General features: G+C 37.2%; 4 protein-coding genes across 4 annotated transcripts; all 4 read left to right on the forward strand.

The window, feature by feature from the left end:
* The first annotated feature begins 840 nt into the window (after window positions 1–840).
* On the forward strand, window positions 841–2,804 carry LOC113776088 (receptor-like protein 9DC3). Its single transcript, XM_027321167.1, has one exon. It carries the CDS (start codon window positions 1,269–1,271, stop codon window positions 2,619–2,621), a length of 1,353 nt encoding a protein of 450 aa, XP_027176968.1. The 5' UTR covers window positions 841–1,268; the 3' UTR covers window positions 2,622–2,804.
* Window positions 2,805–6,462: 3,658 nt separating this feature from the next.
* Window positions 6,463–7,493, forward strand: LOC113773226 (receptor-like protein 36). The gene is made up of 2 exons (XM_027317830.1): window positions 6,463–6,518; window positions 6,581–7,493. Exons 1-2 carry the CDS (start codon window positions 6,463–6,465, stop codon window positions 7,491–7,493), a joined length of 969 nt encoding a protein of 322 aa, XP_027173631.1.
* A 5,326-nt stretch (window positions 7,494–12,819) lies between these two features.
* Window positions 12,820–14,619, forward strand: LOC113781501 (lysM domain receptor-like kinase 3). Its single transcript, XM_027327452.1, has one exon. The coding sequence runs from the start codon at window positions 13,039–13,041 to the stop codon at window positions 14,401–14,403; it is 1,365 nt and encodes a 454-aa protein (XP_027183253.1). The 5' UTR covers window positions 12,820–13,038; the 3' UTR covers window positions 14,404–14,619.
* A 5,839-nt stretch (window positions 14,620–20,458) lies between these two features.
* On the forward strand, window positions 20,459–21,434 carry LOC113778660 (kiwellin-like). The gene has a single exon (XM_027324137.1). The coding sequence runs from the start codon at window positions 20,534–20,536 to the stop codon at window positions 21,179–21,181; it is 648 nt and encodes a 215-aa protein (XP_027179938.1). The 5' UTR covers window positions 20,459–20,533; the 3' UTR covers window positions 21,182–21,434.

Genomic DNA, 21,434 nt, shown 5'->3' on the forward strand with positions numbered 1-21,434 from the left:
TTGGGGGTACTCCTGTGGGAACGGCCTCCACTATTATAGATACTATACCATATGATTTCGAATTCCAGTATCTCTTGGCAATATAATTTTAGGGCCATTTTGCAGCTCTATTGTGTAATTATGTGGTGGAAAGTTTTTTCGATATGTAAATAGAAACTAGTTATTCTTTTGGTCTTTTTCAAAATGCTATAGAAGAAGAATTGCTCTTGTCAAAAGGGGTTTTTTTTTTCTTCCCGGAAATGGTTTTAAGAAGCATTTGTGGAGAATTCACTATTGTCAGTGGTCAAGATCCTATGCTTTTATTTCTCCCACCAATTAATTCTTGCGTATTCATTTCTAGTTTCAAGCTTCCTACTTGGTCCTCCAGAAAAGAGAAGGGGAAAAAAATCTTCATTGTCAATAGACCCTGACAAGTGACAGCTGTACACTTAGAAGCGCGTTTATAGTTTACGCATAGCTTCTGCGTAACTGGTAACACAGTCCAACCATCAATTGTAGACTCGAAAATTGAATTTGAGTCTTTCCACGTGGAGGATTTGGGATTTGGATTGTAAATGAATGGTTTTTATTCAGTCCACAAAAGTCTCAGTAAATGTACTCATTTGGCTTCCATCAAACCATTAGGACCATAGTTGCAAAAGATAGATAAATCCACTTCACTACACATATCTAACTAGTTTAGATAAGTGGATAAACAAATGGAGAGTCCAAATCTTTAAAGGGGAAGATATACATACATACTTACATACTTACATATACATATATATATAGCATTTCGACTACCTATTTAAGAAGTGGGGAAGAGGAGAGGGGAATTTGAATCCACCACTTCTAATTTCTGGTGCCTCAGCCGTAGTCACTATCAATTAAATTGGATAAATGAACATGTGAAAAAAAAGCCTTTCAATCCAACGGTTTGATTAGAGCCAATGGAGTACCGACTAGCCTAGTTACCTTCAATCTCATCTCAGTGTGACCTTGATTCCTTGAGTGGAAGCATAGACTTTTCCACGAACCAATCCTCGAGTTAGGCGTGTTTGTGTGGAAATTGACTCAAGTCAGTCACTCGGTTGTTAATGACTCTGTGAAACTGCTGTTGTTGTTTCACCTTGATTGGTACTCCTTTTTGCTGCCCCCTTCTATCTTTTATTTCTAGTCATCAGAGCAAATGGTGATGCCAGAAACCAAATAGGAGTGGTAATTGGCAGAGGGCAGTGCATTTCTCAGCACCAATTAGCTCATTATAATCAACCAAAAGAAAAAAAAAGATGGATCGAAGCTTATGCCTCTGCCTACTCATTTGCCTGTTCTTGCAGTGCCCATTCAGTTATTCTTGGAAGAGTCTAACATTTCTTGATCTGGGTTCCAACTTACTGGAGGGACCATTACCTGCTTCTCTCTGCAAGTTAGAAAAGCTGCAATATCTTCTCCTGTCTGACAACAAACTGACCGGAACAATACCTCACTGTTTCGGGAACATCAGCACACAGCTCACGGTGTTGGACTTGCGGAGAAACGGCTTTCATGGGATGATTCCAACAACGTTTCCAGAGGGCAATCAGCTCAGGAATCTTGGTCTCAACGGCAATCAACTAGAAGGGCCCCTGCCACGATCTTTGATCAACTGCAAGAGCTTGGAAGTTCTCGACGTTGGACATAACCATATAACTGGTCCATTCCCTGACTGGCTCGGAACTCTTCCAGAGCTACGTGTTCTGATTTTGAAATCGAATAGATTGCAAGGTCCAATTGGAAATTCATCGAATAAATCATCATTCCAGAAGCTCAAGATCTTGGACATATCTTACAATCAGTTCACCGGCTATGTACCGGCCAAGATGCTTGAAAATTTTCAGGCTATGAAGAAGAATGACAGCGAAACGACACAACGTCAATACATGGGAGACGGTACATACTATTTAGATTCCGTGACTGTAATCATGAAAGGGCTAGAATACGAAGTAAAGCGGATCCTCACAGTTTTCACAACCATTGATTTGTCTAGAAACCAATTCGAAGGAAACATTCCAAAGTCCATTGGAGGTCTCGATTCTCTCAGGTTACTCAACTTTTCCCACAACAACTTCAATGGTTTGATTCCAACCTCATTGGGGGACGTGTCTGCACTTGAATCGTTAGACCTTTCTTTTAACCAACTGGAGGGAAGGATCCCCCCAGAACTAAAAAAGCTGAACTTTCTTTCAGACTTGAACGTTTCCAAGAATCATCTCGAGGGACTAATTCCTCAAGGTGGGCAGTTTTATACCTTTCCTAATTCCTCATATACTGGGAACCCCGGATTATGTGGTTTCCCACTTAACGATTGTGGAGAAGATAAGGGACCCCAGTCATCTCCAATGCGGGTATCTCATCCCACAGATTTGTTAGATCTTACGAGTGGATTTACGTGGAAACCAGTGCTCTTGGGATATTGTTTTGGAATGATCCTTGGAGCGGCCGTTGGATTCCTAATGTTCTCTACTCGAACCCCAAGATTGTTCGTTGCTATGGTTGAAGATGCATGCAAACGATTGAAAAGGCCAAGAAGAGATCTGTACGTTCCTATGGCTCAAGATACGAGTAAACGGTCGAAAAGACCAAGAAAAGAAGCCCTCCGATAGCGTAAAAAATTGATTAATTAGCTCAACGTTATATTGTATTAGTTTGATCGTTCATATGCATGTTTATACTTGCAATATTGTGCTTTAAGAACTGTACTTTAGTTTCTTCATCGGATTATTTTACTTGTGATTTCTGGCTGTCGTTGAAATAAATGAGTTAATTGTCGCCTTCTTTTTCATTTAGTCTAAGATTCATCTAATGATGATGGACGACTGAGTGTAATTGGATATGTTATGATTTTGAAAAATCTCGTTGCTTTCATTGCAAATACGTTTTTTTAAAATTTAATTTTTTATTTTTTTAATCTTAGAAACTACTTTAAATTTATATATGTATACATATCATGTACATTATTATACATCATATCACTTACCTCATTTATAAACACAAATTAAAAAAATTCTACCGTATTCTTTAACAAACTAAAACAAGACTTGTAATCAAGCTAAAGACCATCCTCTTTCTTTGGACAAAAGGTGGGAGGGGTAGCAGTAATTATGTTTGAGTAAACTTCTTGTATTTTTAACATGCAAAAACTCGAACCCAGAGGCTAACAGCATCTTTTTCAAAGCCCTCTGCAAAACGTGGTTGCTTTTACCACATTAAAACGTTTACAAAAGTCATGATCTTGACTTCGAGTTGGAAATATATACCACTTTACTGATCGATGGGGCACAACACAATCTTCTCTTTAGGGCCATGTGAAACGCACATTCAAAGCTTGGAAGAGAGAAAGAAACATACATTTTTAAGACCCACAAGACTTTTAAGGCTCCAAAATGATTTGGGCGTTCCACTAGCTGTGAAACTGACTTTGAATAGGAACCAACAGATTTAAAGCCCTCTCAATTTTTCTTGGAAATGTTTCTCTCGACCATAGAGGGACCATCAAATGCCTTGTTCTATCTGCAATTGCAAGCGTTAAAAGCGGTCAAATTTGGACACCGCTGCCTTAGTCCAACAAGAAATTAATTGACACGAGACAACGCAGAAATACTCCTGTTCCGATGAAAGATTGCCTTGCATATAACGACCTCTTTTTTCTTTTTTTCTTTTTTTCTCTTTTGGGGAGTTATAACTATAAGGCATCTGGCTGTGTGAATTGTTGTAGTTAAACATGAAAGCCGTTGAGTAAATTTTTTGCAGTTAAAAGTGAGGAAGGTTCTAAGAGTCCTTTTCTAACCACTGCACCAACTCTAATGGTTGATATATCTATTTCTTTGTATTGCAGCAATTTGCCTAAAATTGTAGTATTTTTTATATAGATGCCATCCCATGCAAATGAAATCGAACATATCACCATAAAGTTGTGGATAAAGGCCTCAATGCTTGATAAATGGCCTATTGAAAATGGTTGGAGGTCAAAATATTTATTATTTGAATATGGACTTGCAGTTGACACTGGTTAATTTTATATAGTTCTCGAAATGTAAATTCCTATTTGTGTGTAAATTATTTAGTCAAGTGATGTGTATATGACCCCAACTGTTTAGTATAGAAATTGTTGAGGCCCTAAAGTTTCAGTTTTACTCTGCAACCAAAAGAAAAAAGAAAGTACCATAATGAATTTACATCTTTATCTAACATAAAACAGACGACAATAATACCGGGAGATACCCAGAAATTAAAAAAAAAAATATAACATTAGGAAGAATAATCAAATCCTACATACGTTCTTGCAAGCAAGGATATTACTCCTCAAGAATTCATGCTAAGCAATCTCCCAGAGCAGCTCCCTCTATGCATTTTTTTTTTTTTTTTTTGGAGTTGTTCAATCTCCTGAATACCATTAGGAATTTGACCAGACAAGAAGTTGAAGGACAGAGAAAGTCTCTGCAATTTATCAAGCATTCCCAGCTCACTTGGAATCTCACCAGACAACAGGTTCGCACTAAGATCAAGGGATTACAACTCACTAAGCATCCCTAGCTCTCGTGGAATCTCACCCTTCAATCTGTCGTCCTGTAGATGCAGCATTTCCAAAAGCTTGCAATTTCCCAATTCAGGTGGAATTTCCCCAGATAAGGAATTCTCAGCCAGAAAAAGATTTATCAACTTGGTTAGCTGACCAAAGAAGAAGGAACAGGTCCAGTTAAGCCAGAGTTGACAGCAGCAAGTTCTGTTAGGCTACTGCAATTTCCCAAACCTGGTGGAATACTTGCGCTAAATCTGTTGTCAGACAAAACCAACGAGTTCATTTCTTTGCAGTTTCCGGAACCCAAAAGAATTTTGCCTACTAAAGTGTTGTTAGTTGTTACTGACGTCTAAGTATGTAAGGTGCGCAAGATTGTTCAGGCTTTCTGGCAAAGTTCCAACTAGATGGTTGTCGCTCAAGTAAATTTCTTGCAAGGTACTACAGTTTCCTATGGAAGATGGAATGGTCCCGGATAATTCGCTCCCGTGTAACTAGAAATTGACAATCTTGCTCATGTTTTGCACATTTGAAGATATGGTGCCACTAAGCTTATTGTTGTTCAAGTAAATGGATCCTATAGATAGAAGGGAACAAAGGGATTCTGGAATTTAACCATTTAGAAAGTTGCCATACAAGTTTAAGAATTGTAAAGTCTTCAAGTTTCCGAGACTGAATGGTATGATTCCGGTGAAGCTGTTCAAGGACAGGTCCGAGAATTCCAGAAGCCTAGAGTTGCCAAGTTCTGAAGGGATTGTGCGGAAAAAGCTGTTCAAGGAGATATCAATTACTTCTAAGTGCCTCAGTGAACAAATGTTGGGTCCTAACTGACCTGAAATTCCAGAGCTGGAAAGATTCAGAGAGACCGCATGGCGACTATTGTTACCACATTTAATGCCGATCCATGAGCACGGATTGGGATCCGATGCATTCCAACTAGATTTTATAGGAGGAGGAATAACGGTCCAACGTTTTGAGAGGGATAATAGGACTGTCCCATCAGTGCCCAGAGCAGAAAGAACGTAGACTAATGCAGAGAAGTAGATAAATAGCACAAAAAGATTTAAAGAAGTCGCCATATATATGCAGAATTTGAAGGAAAACGAGCCAACCAAACCAAAAGGTTTATGCTCGCACGAGTGAGGAAGAGAATCAGAGAAATTTACTGCAAAAGGGAAAGGAAAGATTTATTTACAGGAGGTATACGGTGACCTCAATGTGGTGCTGCAGAGGTACAGTGCTCAGGCAGCCTTGCAGATTGACATGCAAGCTCAGACAACTTGGCTGCTCTTCAACGCTTTATGGCTGCTTGGTCGACGAAATAACATCAAACCAAGGAATAAATAATAAATCCTGGTTCTTTTGCCTGTTTTAATTCAACGCACTGGGGAGGAAACTCCTCTGCAAATTGATGGTTTTGAGAAGAAAAGTGAGTAGGAGTTCACAGAAGAATTCTGCATTATGTCCTTGTTCAATTGCAATTAAAAAACATGTACAATCAAGAGACTATGGCCATTACTAAAGCTAGTCACTGTTTGCATGGGCAATTAGGAATTAGTAAAATCTTAAAGAGGCCGTGGATCAAAGTTCACTACCCTGTGGGGAATAAATAATTTGAACGCTTGTAGAAGTCTGTATGATAAATAACGAAGATCTGTATTGATTGGGGTAAGTGAGGAATCAAGGTATCTTTAAAATGTAGCTTAGTTTAAGACCAAATTTGACTAACTAATAGCACTAGGCCCCATTCTGGGTGGATAATTTGCATGGGTTTCAGTATAGTTCACATGAACATGCTTTCCACGTCTGATTTTGTACTTTCTGGTAACATCTTTCTCGTTAATTATTGTCACCTACACACCCTAACTTGCAGAATATACTTCAATCTTGTTGCATTTTTTTGTCCCTTCCCTTAGAAGCATTTGTAAATGGAAACGCTTTGGAATTCTTTATGCATCGCTTGTCTTGCTCTTTCATCTGATGGGCAAGCATGCGAACGTTAATTTGATGTTTGATTCATTTGGTTCATCCTTTCGTTGGAACCAGGCACTACTGCATAATCATTGTAGCAGCAGTAAATGCAGAAATAGCAAATCAAAATCATCCAAGACACAACGGAGTGGCTCTTGTGGCTCTGCCTACCGCTTTACTTGCTCTGGAATTTCCAGTCAGTCTCTCTTGGAAGAGTCTGACTTTTCTTGATCTTAGGCATAACATGCTTGAAGGACCATTGCCTCCTTCCATCTGCGATTCCGAAAACCTGAAGTATCTTCTGTTGGCTGAAAACAAATTGAATGGTACCATTCCTCAATGCTTGGGAAGTTTTAGCAATCGACTCAAGGTGTTGGACCTGCAAAAGATTAGCTTCCGCGGGATGATTCCAACAACATTCAAACATGATAATCAGTTGAGGATTCTTAACCTGAACGGAAATCAATTGGAAGGGCCACTGCCACGATCTTTGATCAATTGCAAAAACTTGCAAGTTCTTGATGTTGGCAATAACAAGATTTGCGATGCATCCCCTGTGTGGCTTGAAACTCTTCCAGAGCTACATGTTTTGATATTGAAATCCAACAGATTTCAAGGTCCTATAGCCACTTCTAAGACTAAACTCCCATTTCCCAAGCTGCGAATCTTCGACATATCTCACAATGAGTTCACTGGCATCCTACCGGCAGACCTTCCGAAGAACTTTAGAGCCATGACCAGCCTTGATAGCAGAAAAGAACTTGAATACATAGGAAATCGATTTTACTACGTAGATTCTGTGACTTTGGTGATGAAGGGCAAGGAAACTGAGTTTGTCAGAGTCCTCAAGCTTTTCACTGCGGTTGATTTATCTTCGAACAAGTTTTCAAGTGAGATTCCCAAGTCCATAGGAAATCTCATATCAGTCAGGTTACTCAACTTTTCCCACAACGGGTTGCAGGGTTCCATTCCTGCAAACACTAGATGAGTTGACTGCACTGAATCACTGGACCTTTCTTGGAACCAACTGCAAGGGGAAATTCCATGGCAGCTTAACTTTCTTGCATTCTTCAACCTCTCCCAAAATCATCTTCTCGGACGCATTCCTCAAGGTAAGCAATTCGGCACATTCTCCAGTGATTCATACAAAGGGAACTTAGCATTATGTGGATTTCCATTGAAAGATTGTGGAGAAGTTGAGGCCGCACAATCACCTGCCAAGGCGGAAACATCGCAAATCAATTATTTTGGCATTCTGGGCTTGTTTCCTTGGGAATCAGTAGTCAGTGGATATTGCGTTGGCATGGTTGCTGGGCTATGCATTGGAGGCCTGTTATTTACTAGAAAGCCAAGATGGTTCCTACCATCAGTTGCTAAAGCGACGCATAAATGGTCAAGAAGTCGGGGAAAGATTGAAAGATGGTCTTAGACTGAGTAAAAGATTGCATTGGCATTTGGCAATCTATGCCAATCTGGGAACGCATAACACTCACTGGATTTGTAGCCATAAACTAGGAAAACATGATTGAACGCCAGCAGATTCAACTGTTTCGGGTTTGAAGTTGCAATCATCTGATTTTATGGTGAAGTTGGTGATCATGATTCTGGACAGGAGAAACATCATCCCACAGCTCAGACATCTTGAGCTCCTATCCTCGAGGATGAGTATAGAACTTTCTATATTTTGACATTTCCAAGAATCCATTGAACAAAATAATTCTAACATAAGGTCGCACCTGCCAACCCTATAGTGTACCACTGGCTGTCTGGTAAATGCAAATGGACGTGCTTGGCTTTGATTGAGAGGCAAGTCTTTTCCTTCCAGATAAGAAATTTTGTTTCTTTTCTCCTTCAACCTATATTCACCATGTGAAATTTGTACTTAATTTGTCGGTCTACAATGGATCATTATTTCTTCCCACGGATCATATTACCACTAAAAAAGAATTACAGTAACCAACTCGAAAGATTTTCAAGGTAATGAAACTCTTTATGCGTATGTACAAATTTTGTCAATCAAAGGATGAATTTCCCAAATCATTGGCAGACTTGGTAGTAAAAATGTTCATTTCTGTGCCTTAAAACTTCCATCTTTTATAGTAACATTACAACTATGAACTAACGTACAATATTTGAATCAGTATAAATAACTAATAACAAAATTATAAACAACTTAAAACGCAACAATATTAGTTATACTAGACAACTCACATATAGTGAGAGTTGAAATTAGGTCTTTTACATTTTCTCAACCTTGAACACTAAATTTAAGCCTCATTCATTAACTAAATCTAAGCCTCATTCATTAACTTTAATCCCAATTTACTACAGTAATCCTGTGGACGGGCTTCCTTCGGAAGAATAATGTAAACTAAATGCCCAAATTTTTGGTGCACTTTATATTTTGGCCGATTGAGGAGTACTAGATTTTCCCTTTGCTGAAAATTGAATGGTTTATGATCCGTTTTGAACTCGGAACGTGTCTTTGACTTTTGGCTTTAGTGTCAGGTGCACTCTTCCTGCAATTGTCACTGCAATCTTATACCGCGTATCTTGCTTCTGATCAAGAAGCAATAAACTAAATCATGCCAACACGATTATTTGACCTAAAACCCCTATCTTAAAATAGTGATAAAATTGATGTCAAAAGAAACCTAACTTGTAATATTACCTGCCACGAGGATTCTGATTTAGACAAGACAAGTCAGTAGGACTAGCTGTTTTTTGTGGTGTTTTTTAAAAATTTTACTGTAGCAGAGTTTTTAAAGTATATTTAAGGATATTTTTAGAAAATATTTTGGAATATTTAAGAGTAGTAGAATTTTAAAATATTTTTTGGGATATTTTTTGAATATTAAAAAAAAATTAGACTACTTTTTAGAGTAACTTTTAAAGTACTTTTTAAAAATGTTTATAGTATTTGAAAAATTTTTAGTTTTTGAGAAACTAATGGATCATCCAAACACAGATGTTTGAAAAACTAGTGAATCCAAACTAGTATTTTGCATGTATCTAGATACAAAGATGACATATAGGCAGCGAATTTTTCTAGTCAGTTTATTATCTTTTGTCTTGGGGATGGTATTTGGCTGGTGATGCAAAACAATTGTAGATTGGTTGAATAATAATAATGATATTATATTTCTAAAAAATTACTAGGTGTAGCCTACAAAATCTCAGAATTTACTCAGTATGACGTGAACATGATCTGGATGCCAGCAAATAATCTAAATATGTCCACCCTCCAGTTCATCACCACTGAGTGTGTAAAACGAGCGAATAAAACTGAGTGTGTAAGATAGTTTGAAAAAATTTTATAAAATAGGATGATAACACTTTTGGTAATTAATGCAATGTATCAGAGATCTTCATGTAATTTTCTTAAGAAAAAAAAAAAAGCCATTGACAAATGTATTTATAATATGACGTTTGTTTTTTCCTTTTCTAAATAATAGGCTATCCAAACAAACTTACAATTTCGTTTCGAAATTTCTGCTGTCCATAATAGATACATGGCGAATTGCAGATGACATAACAATGGTTGAAATGCAGAAAATTTTTTGAATACGCAACTTTCAATTGTTGAACTGCATATAGCTTGAATACATTTTCGCAGGGTGTAAACCGGTCAAGTTAGACTGTTTCTTTCTCATACTAATACTAATTTGCAAACCGAAGGCAATGATCCGATCTTTGAATTGACTTGTTGAAGATGCGTAGTTTTTATCTACCAATAAACAAGTAATGGTATGGCGGAGCAGATAATGTCAGGATAATGGCGGCGTTCAATAGTTACCTACAATTTTTAAATAATAATAATATTAAAGAATACTATATTTGTCACCTATATTATTTTGAAGCAAACGACACTAAAGTATGTTATGAACATGATGGTACTGCTTAATGACATTATTATTTTTAGGACAAAAATCTCAGTGACCATTAAACTATTACTCAAATTAATTTTTGACCATCAAACAATTGTTCGTCACAAATTTATCATTAAACTAACTAATCAGCACACCCGTGGCCATTTCATGGATTTTGGCTCTTAATCTACAACATAATTAGAATGCATAAGGGTATTTTTGTCCACTACTAAATGTTAATTATATTGGATGAATTTTGGAGTTGTGAAAATACATACATTTAATGCCGTTTATCTAGAAAGAGGAAGGGTATAGCTGTTGCCATCAAGAAAACTAAAATGAGCTTTTTGGCTAGAACTTAATGGAGCAAGGGAATATGGTCAAGTTAGTGGTGGATAAAAATAGCCCTGGACGTTTTGATTATTTTGTAGATTAAGATTCGACGATTATGCTGATTAATTAGTTTAGTAGTCAATTTATGATGAAAAATTATTTGATGATCAAAAATCAACCCAAACAATAGTTTAATGGTCGCTGGGATTTTTTTACCGTAAAGAATATTTGTCACCTATAATTATATTAGTAGTTTGAAGCAAACGACGGTAAAGTAGATTATGGATATGATGGCTGTTGCTTAAAGTCTACTTTTTTTATAAGTCTTAATAATATCCTAATGGTGTATTGATTGTGAATATTCTTAATGCAGGTACCCCCGCAGACCGCCATCCCAGGACTACCTCATGCAGTTCCTGTCCTGCTACGAACGCTTTAAAAAAAAAAAATTTTGGAGCATACCAAATAATTGTTCTTTAATTGGATTCCAACCAAAAAAAACAATTCGAAAGGACAGGCCGGCTGAAATTGTCATCTTTTGAATTCTAGTTGGGATAAAAATTAGACACTATATCTGATTAGACGCATATTAAGATTAGTTTATAGCCTACCACACGATTCATATGACCGACAAGAGATTAGTTTCCAAAAGTTGTTATAGAAACTGATCATCAGAATCAACAAAAACTAAAAAACTAGTCTTCATGTGATTATAGATTTTAGTTTTTTTTACCATTAAAAAAGTCTACTGAGTTTGGTACTTACTGAGTTTGGAAGACAGGGAGAGGAGCTCCTTCACACGCATGGAATTTTCATTTGAAGAAGACCAGAGAAAAGTTCAAGAAATGATGCAGATGAACCTGCAACTGCAAAGAACAGGGCCAGAAGCCGTCAAATTAACAAATAATAGAAGGGCTGCGGTCCAAAGGCAAGTAGACAAAACTCAAGAGTCATACTGCATAGGAGAAAAGCTTGCTACCAAAAACAAAGGAGAGAGAGAGGGGAAGCAGGAGAGAAAATCCAACAAAAGGATACATCCAAATCCATTTACGAAAGTTTACAAGGTCCAGAACATCTGGGTCGGTCACCAATCTTAGATGGTTAATTAGCAAATTATTTCTTCTTCACTCCCGTCTTCATCAAATGTCCATATACTTTGTATTTCTCTGTTTCTTCTTCTTTTTACTGTACCTCACTTTCCAGCCGTCATAATAGTAATGATTTTCTTCCAACGCCCAACCTGACAAGTGACAGCCACCGGTGCTTCTACTGCGTCCACAGCATTCCCACCTCCATCCATCCTTCTTTATTGTTAGGCGGAGTTTTGGAGTTTGGAGGAGAAAGCTTAAAGGAGAATATGAAAGAAGAGGAAATATATTTAGGTTCATTTACATTATTGCTATTTTTTAAAACTTTTATAGATAATGTACAGTAATAATTCGATATATATAAAATAAAAAATTGATTAAAAAATATTTTCATAAAAGATGAAAAAAAAATTAAAAAAAATAACTTTCCAAACAAGACGAAACTAAAAAAAAAAAAAGAGTATTAAATATCCATTCAGTGGTTATATATGTGTAAACTTGACATTAGAAAAACTGTGGCCTTGTTTGGAATGCTGTTATTTTCTAAAATTTATTTTTTATTTTTTTGAACATATTTTTAAATCATATTTTTATTTTATATATATCAAATTATTACAATATTTTTTTTTATAAAAATTTTAAAAAATAACAATTCAAATATATTCTAAATCGCTTACAAGTCACCTACGGCCAATATTCGACCACCTTTACATAGATAATGAGATTCAAATACACTGCTATCCTCTTGTTTGTAAAAGGTATTGTTATATTGTTTGGTTCTTACCAAAGCGAACCAATCTACGTAACTGTCTCTCCAAATCATTTTATCCAAACTAAGTCGGCCCGTGAGGTTGTTTCTTCGAGGCAATCGAGTTGGAGACCTGTAAAGGAAAGTCTGCCCCGACGCTTTTGCACTTCTCCAACCTCATCAAAGTATGGCAGACCAAACCAAACCAAACCACCTTTTCCATTTTCAATAATCAAAATCATCATTTGACTTAAAACATTTTAATTACAGCGTAAATACTTTTTCTCTACCCTTTAAAGCTTTAAACCCCAACCTCAAAAAAGCCTCACGCCGAAAGTCTATGCCTCCATCAAATGACTCGAATCCCTCCTTTTCCAATTCAGCTTTCTTCTTCTTTTTTCTAAACAATCCCAAATTCCACCCCATTCCCATTCCCAGCTTAAAAGCTTAGAAAATAAAGGAAATAAAACCACCTTCTTTCCTCGTCATCGTCGCATGTGTAGATCCAAAATGGCAACCGATGCCTCCGAACCCATCCCAACAACGCCACCCCAACCCACGCCACGTCCGGTCAGGACCAAACCCAGAACCTCCCCTCAAGCAACACAATCCCCCCGCCGCCCCTCCCCAAATTCTCCATTCGCTAAACTTCCTTCCTCCAGTCCCTCCACCAGCGGCACCTTTCATTCAGGTTCTGCCCCGGCCACCGGCTCCGGTTCTGATTTTCGAATAAATTCGTCGGTTGGCACAACCTCCGCTTCAAGCCGTACATCCCTCTCCAGCCTCCATCTCTCCCTCCCGGAACACGCCCATATTTATGATTTCTCCGAAATCCGTTCCGCCACCAACAATTTTCTCGCCAAACGCTACTCCACTTCCTCCTCCTCCTCCCAGTCCTGGCGCTGCGAGCTCAACGGAAAAGACGTCATTATTTTTCAACGGAAAATCCATCAGACAATCCACGAATCTGAGCTGAGATCCAAATTATCGGTAATTTGTAAAAGCCATCATAAATGCTTAATCAAGCTCCTCGGAGCTTCCATTTCAAACGATCACATTTACTTAGTTTATGAATTTATCAGCGGCTCGAATCTTTCTACTTGTCTCCGAAATCCTAGAAACCCTGATTTCACCGTTCTTTCCACCTGGATGTCGCGAATGCAAATCGCCACGGATTTAGCTAACGGCTTGAATTATATCCACACCGCAGCCGGATTCAGCATAAGTTTGGTCCACAAGTACGTGAAGAGCAGCGGAATTATTATCACTGAGCCTTCCTTGAATGCCCGAATTTGCCATTTCGGAGCCGCCGAGCTATGCTCCGAGACGGAGAGATATGAAAGAGGTGAGATAACGGAAGAGGAGTTGCCGGAGCTGCGGAGGTCGGGGAGTAGGGGTAGGCAATTTGAAGGAGTGAGAGGATACATGTCGCCGGAGTTTAAGTCCACCGGCTTGGCGACGCAGAAGTCTGACGTGTACGCTTTTGGAGTGGTGATTCTGGAGCTTTTGTCCGGGGAGGAGCCGCTGAAGTATAAATATGATAAAGCGAGTGGGGATTATAGGAAGATTTCAATTATCGATTCAGCGACGGAGGCGGTGGAAACTGGCGGAGAGGGTAATGAAACGGTGGAGGGAAGGCTGAGACGGTGGGTGGATAAGCGGTTGAAGGATTCGTTCCCGGTGGAGGTGGCGGAGAAGTTAATCCGTCTGGTGTTGGAATGCGCACATGTGGATCCGAATAAGAGACCCGATATGCGACGGGTCGCGGGAAAAATATCCAAGCTTTATTTGGACTCGAAAATGTGGTCGGACCGGGTTAGACTTCCGACTGATTTCTCGGTGTCATTAGCACCTCGGTGATTGATTCATTTGGTAATTAGCTTTTTTATTTTCTTTTTCTTTTTTCGCCTTTTTTTTTGGATATGGGTTTAGAAATTCTTTTTCCCTAATGCTTCTGCTACTACTTTTGGTGAAGAGGTAAATATCATTATTGTTACATTTGTAAACGCTGATTAATGAGAGTTAGCCAATTCATATATGGCTATGTAATTGATTGACTAAGTGACAACTCCATGCAAAATTTGCCTTGTTTATGTTGTAATTTTCTGAAGAAAAAGTTTCACCTTTTTTGTGAATATATTTTCTAATCATATTTTTGTTTTACATACAACAAATTGTTACAGTATATTTTTTCATAAAAATTTTAAAATATAACCATCCAAACGAATTCATAATTTCTGTGACTACTAAGATTAAATAAAAAAAAAATTAGCTTTACGTATGCAATCGCTGATAAAAACAAATGAGAAGCATTTTTGTACTCCTATTTGTTAGCACAGTTGAATTGGTAAAGATAATAATTTGGACATCAAACGGTTCAGAGGATGAACTTAAAAAATTTGGACATCTTTGACATGTGATTAATTCAACATTTTTTTCTCCCCAACATTTGTATAGATTGTGTATGCTTTTGCTAGAAACTATATCGATTTTTAGATTTAACAAGACGACAGTTCGTGTCATGGACAGCCGCAAAAGAACGAGTTGGGTTGGGTTGATGGCTTGAAAACTCCATCCTTTTTGGAGTCTCATAAATACTTAGACCAAACTCCAAAGTTCAAACTCAAAAGTTAGGATAAGGTCAGAAAATTAGGTTACAGCTGGGGGTTTAAGGATCCTTATAGTATTTGACTAACGAAAATGGTCGCAGAGAAATGCACACATTAAAAAAACAAATTAGTGTTGGTCATGCCTCCTCTCAGTCAAGTCAAACCGAACGGCCGCATTACCCAAGAGGGAGCTGTGCAGTTTCTATGTCAACGGTTGAGAATGCCAAGCTCAGCGCACGGATGAGAGGAGATTATTGGTCAAAGACCTGCCGGTTTGCTGGTTGTCAAAAATGTCTTGAAGTTTTCTTTTCCATTTTGCTGAATATTATGCCTTAACTATTTATTAGTGGAGAGTGATGTTTGGACTTTTTTTTTTTTTTTTGTATTGAAAAATTCGTAATCCTTGGATCAGCTACGGAGAAGGCTTTAATTTAGTGATTAAAATTAAAACTCTAGAATTTAGAGCTCCTTTTTTTTTTTTAAATCTCATCCCTCGTCTGTTAAATGGAATATGAAAAATTTGCTTCTTAAATCAACCATATGGTTGGGCTTAAGAGAGAGTAGTTGAAAGTCACACCCACAGGGTGACGCACCATGGAAAACAGATGGCTGCCGTGGCCACACCACGAAAAGGATTTACCAAAAATATAACAATGGTGGTGATGAAGTATGGCGCACGTTTTACCACTTTAAACAAATTTTATGCATATTTAAGAACCTATCCTCTGTCTTTTTTAAAGGAAATGGCATGTTTTTCATTATTTTTTTTTCGGGTATCCCAGATAAAATCCCCCTTCACTGATTTTTTCAAAAGTTTTACTTAGTTTGTTCGAAAAATATAGGCTCTATTTGGATGTATCTTCTTCTTTTTTTTTTTTCAAAAACTGTTTTTTGTTTGTGAAATCTATAGTAACAATGCAAAAAATATACACAATTTGAAATGAGATCATTTCAAATACCTCCCTTGAGGTTTTTTCTAATCACACTTCATTTCAAATACCTCCCTTGAGGTTTTTTCTAATCACACCTAACACCCCTCAAGTTTCTAAAATTACACTTAACACCCTTACAATGACAACCTTTGTAACATGTCAGCCCTTTTATGTAAAAATAATACTAAAAATATATTTAGTAGAGGGACAATAGTATTCTTCCAATTTTGCCCTTTTGTAAGTTGATTTTTGAATTTTAGAAGATGAAAATAAAAACAAATAGGACTGCAATACTTACATAGTAATTAAGAGAGTGTAAGTACAATAACTGTTGAATTGTATATTTTTTGTTGATTCGTATGACCGTTATAAGATCTGTGCCAAAGTTTTGGATAGAAAGGAAATAAATTTTTTTAATACTGTTTGTTAACCAGTTTTTCAAAAATTTTGTTTTTGATAATTGAACGCCATTATAGATATATTTAATATGCATTTTTTCATGATTTCAACTGTATTGCAGCATTTTTCTTCAACAAATGAATGATTTTAATCTATTTTTCCTCACCTCTTATTGATTAAACTAGATAACACGATAAAATCATAGTTAAAAAAAGTTAAATTTTTTATGTTTAGATTGTTTAAGTATCTCAAAACCTATCTTCGGTTGCATATGCAAAAAAAAAAAAAAACACCCAAAATGTGTCCAAATTTTATGGCATTTTGTTACTTTATTTTTACATAATCGAACATAAAGGGTTTTTCTTTGTTCTTGCCTTTTCTTGCACAAGAAATATGAAAAGGGTAGAAAAATAATCAACTTGTTTTTAATTTCATCTTCGAGTTTTCAAAAATCAACTTGCAAAAGGGCAAACGTGGAAGAATATTATAGTCTCTCTCCTAAATACACTTTTTAATACTATTTTTACCTAAAGGGGCTAATATGTTACAAAAGTTGTCAAGGGTGTTAAGTGTGATTTCAGAAACTTTAGGGTTGCAAGGTATGATTAGAAAAAATCTCAAGGGAGGTTTCTAAAATTATCCCATTTCAAATATACCTAAAAAATAAATAAAAATTTATACTCTTTTTTCCACCCACTATCACGCACCACTGCCACCTATGATCACCATCCATCACTGATGCCACTCTCTCCCTTCTTTTTTTTTCATCTCTTTCCCTTTTTCTTTTCTTTCTTCCTCTTCTCTCCTCTCTATCTTTCCTTTCCCCCCACTAGAACCTTCCTCCCCCTCCTTTCCCCTTCCCGATTATGACTGAGATCTCAGTCGTGACCGAAGGAGCTTTGGTCATAATTGAAAAGGGGAAAAGGGGGAAGTTTCAGTGGGGGGAAAAGGAAAGTGGAGAGGGGAGGAGGAAGGAGGGAACGAGAGAAAGAGGGAGGAAGAGGAAAGAGGAAGAATGGCAAGAAAGGAGGAAGAAAGGGTTGGTGGCGGTGGTATGTGGTGTTATTTTTAATTTTCAAAAAATATTTCAAAAAATTTTAAATTTTAAAAATACTCCAAAATACATCCTCAAAGCACCTTAAAAATACCCTTCAAAAATACCTAACCATTTACAATAAAAGTTTTTCATGTGCATCATTACAATAAATTTTTTTTAAAATACTTCTAAAAATAGCTCATCCATACGGATCCATTGTTGTACCTACGATTACTGTTACAAAAATTTAAAACACTACGGCAGACTTCCAAGCTTCATACTACTAGACCGTAATCCAGTTGTAACACCAAATCTTCTACTTCTTTAAAAGCTTGAATATAGCAGCAAAACCTATTGCTTTTTATTTCTCAGCGGAAGTGATCGTAATTTAAATAAAATTTTGTGTAAGTATTGAAATTAACTTAAAAGATTGGAATAAGAAACATGAAGGTAAAAGGGTCAAAAGGAAAGGTCAATATAGTTTATTTTTGACAAAGTTGAAATACGTATAAAGTAATTGGTCTACTTACAATGAGGAATAAAACATGGATTACAAATTTGCAATTGGCTGTCCAGAAACCAAATTCTTCTCAGAAGATCTGATCGTGAGCTTGAAAGATCGGACTAAAGACATGAATCGAAAACTAGTAAAGATTGGTTACAATTGGACTGCCCAAAAAGACAGAACAAAGACCAAAAGGCTCTTTTTTATGCTGGTCTGAATCATGATGGCAAAAAATTTCGAGCTTAAAAAGAATTCTTAAATGCCTCCCACTCTGAAATGGGCCTCAAAACTGTCATCCATTCATTGGTGATCAAAGCCACATTGGACTAACGTTCGAGTAAGGTGGTAAGCTGGGGTTCCATTTTCCTTTTGGCCTTTTCTGGTATTTGCGGCTAAAATATTCATTTTCAACCAACCAAATTCGGATATGAGGTAGCATGCAGGTAAATAATTAATTTTTCACCCCAAAAGACACAAGAAAATAAGTTAAGAAGAGAGGAGTTGGTCAGCATATGCGTGTCTATGGAACTTTTTTTTTTTGGGTGGTTATTTTTCAATTGTTAACACATATAAGTAAAACTACTTTGCTCATTATTTTTTTGTTTGATTGGCTCCATCTCTAAAAAATTAATTAAAGGTTGAGGCCCCATAACATAAAGATTCTGGATTCTAATTCCTTTGTCTCCCCCTTACTTCTTAAATCCTATCCCACCTTTACTAAAAAAATTTTAAAAAAAAATTCTCTAAGAAATTCGTAGATTCTTTAGGGTAGGGAACTGCTAAACGGGTCTGAAGTGAACTAATACAATCTCAAAATTTCTGGATTTTGTAACGTAATAATTTAGCAGTTTCTATATGAAGTTGGTCCCTTGACTTCCACCCAAATTCCATCAAATACCAGCTAAGTTTTCCACTAAAGAAAATTCGTAGCATCTCTCGAGTTAATCAAATGCAAAATTGTGGGCAGAAGAGTTGTTTAGTGAATTTCCAGCATCAATGTTGGTATGTTTTTGTTGACAAGGAAACCCGCAACTGCTATCCGAAAGTGATTGATGTTGGTATGTTGTTATATACTTACTAATCATGCGTCATAAAGTGTGAAAATTTAGTCAGGTTGTTATATCGGAATTACTAATCGTAAATTCACTAACCAAATTCTTATTATTATTGATGCCCTTTTCCCTGTGCCTGCATTAGGCCTGGCCTTCTCCAAGTCTGGTGTCACTAATAAGCTACACCTATCTGAAGTCTCAATCTCTCATAAGAATTGAACACATTGCAAATACAAAGGGTGTTATCTTCTGAACCTATATATTCTTGATTGGTTGCAAATTTCAACCTGACCACCATCTACATTTGTTTTAACTGGTCTTCCACGGAAGAAAACTCTACCAAAAGCTGGAGGCATAGGCATATAAATTTACCCAAGGGCCACTGACTTTATGTAGAAAGCCTAAAATTTAATTGGCGTAACATATCAGTAACCTTAGTTTTTTTTTTTTTTTTTGTCTACACAGGAGTGTCCGGGTCAATTCTTACGGGACCCGACTAATCCCCTGCGGCCCGGCCAGGCGCCCCAGCCCGGCAAATATCAGTATCAGTAACCTTAGTTGAACGGCAAATACTTGGTGGTCAACCCGGTCTATAATCTGTACTGAAAAACTGCGATGACTTCTTTTTTCCATTTTCACACTCTTTGCTGCGTCATTATCTATGGCCTCTCGTCAACTCTTATATTTATCAATGACTGGCGATGTGAAGAAGCCGAATTCAATCGAGTTATTTACAAAACTTGTGTATTGTATCCGTTGTTTAAAATTCTACGACATGCTAATTTATATCACTTAAATTTAATGAGCTTGATTTAGTTTAGATTCAATCGAGTTCAAATTCAATCCAAAATAAATTAAATTAAATTGAGCTCGAACTCGAGTTTGAATTTAAATAATACACCGTTCATTCAAGGTCCACTTGAGTCATTTTCACGTCTAACCATGGCCATGTACTTTTAGACGTATCAGAAGCTCTACAGTGTGAAGTGGGAATTTTTTCATAGTTGACTGTACACTTTATATAGTCAGTCAACAAAAGGCAGCAGCCAGCATCAAAGATAATAATGTCAGCAGTGGCTCATTCTTCTCATTCTCATGACAACCATAACAAATCCATTCCATACCATGCGGGCCGCCCTAAAGTCTTAAAAATTAGATTTTTCTTCCTTAAAATTTTAAGATTTTTTAAATAATTTTTTTGTAAATTCAAATTTTTGGCCTTGAAAAATTTTGAAAATAATACTATATGATGTATGTACAATTTTAAATATGTTAAAGCTCGCTTTCTCTAACTAATTTTTCTGGTTCCGTCTATGTTAGTATGTTATCCACACTATAAATACACGCCAAAACCTCTCATCCCAATGCCACCCTTCCAACACTTCACTCTCTTTTTACCTCATCCTAGCTTAATAGTATCTACATTAGCCCCTATCCATCCCTTCCTTCCAGTAACCATGGCAAAATTTGTCATACTTTCCTTCTTGATTTCACTCAATATCTTATCTTTTCCTTCCCCAGGATTAGCCATCTCCTCATGCAATGGTCCATGCCAAACCTTAAATGATTGCGACGGCCAGTTAATTTGCATTGGAGGAAAATGTAACGACGATCCTGACCTTGGAACCCACATATGCGGCGGAAGCTCGCCTTCCGGGCCATCCCCTCAGGGCAATTGTAGCCCAACTGGCTCCATGACATGTTCAGGAGAGACTAAACCCACTTATACATGCTCTCCGCCGGTTACTAGCTCCACGGCGGCAATTCTTACGCTAAATGATTTTGACGTAGGTGGAGACGGCGGGGCTGAATCAGAATGTGACGGCCAATATCACAAAAATAGTGAAAGGATTGTTGCACTTTCCACTGGTTGGTATGCAGGAGGGTCGAGGTGTGGGAAAATGATAAGAATCACAGCCAGCAACGGGAGAAGCGTGACTGCAAAGGTTGTGGATGAATGCGACTCTAGAAATGGCTGTGATAAGGAGCACGCTTTCCAGCCACCTTGCGATAACAACATTGTTGATGGATCCAGTGCTGTGTGGGAAGCTTTAGGGCTTAACGAGGATGATGGAAGAGTACCAGTTACTTGGTCTATGGCATGATGAAAATGGTGACATTGAGATCGATATACGCACAACAATTCCGTCAGTAATAAGTTGGCTTCTAGAATAAGAGTTTCCTAAGTCTGGTATTGAAGTGTAATTTGGTTTTGATTTCTAATGTGTCAATTTACTGATAAGTGGCATCATGGAAAATGATGTCTTGGATGGCCTTCAATGGTTGATCAACCCAGAATTCGTCTTGATGAATTTCTTAAGATTAGATATGGTTTCCAAGTGCTTTCACTTGGGTTCT

This window comes from Coffea eugenioides, chromosome 1 (genome assembly GCF_003713205.1).
Source record: "Coffea eugenioides isolate CCC68of chromosome 1, Ceug_1.0, whole genome shotgun sequence".
Classification (NCBI taxonomy): domain Eukaryota; kingdom Viridiplantae; phylum Streptophyta; class Magnoliopsida; order Gentianales; family Rubiaceae; genus Coffea; species Coffea eugenioides.

Coding starts and splice junctions, on each gene's coding strand:
- LOC113776088 (XM_027321167.1), top strand. CDS start 1,269: ATGGATCGAAGCTTATGCCTCTGCCTACTCATTTGCCTGTTCTTGCAG.
- LOC113773226 (XM_027317830.1), top strand. CDS start 6,463: ATGGAAACGCTTTGGAATTCTTTATGCATCGCTTGTCTTGCTCTTTCA. Junction 6,519..6,580: donor CTTGCTCTTTCATCTGATGG/GCAAGCATGCGA, acceptor CGTTGGAACCAG/GCACTACTGCATAATCATTG.
- LOC113781501 (XM_027327452.1), top strand. CDS start 13,039: ATGTGTAGATCCAAAATGGCAACCGATGCCTCCGAACCCATCCCAACA.
- LOC113778660 (XM_027324137.1), top strand. CDS start 20,534: ATGGCAAAATTTGTCATACTTTCCTTCTTGATTTCACTCAATATCTTA.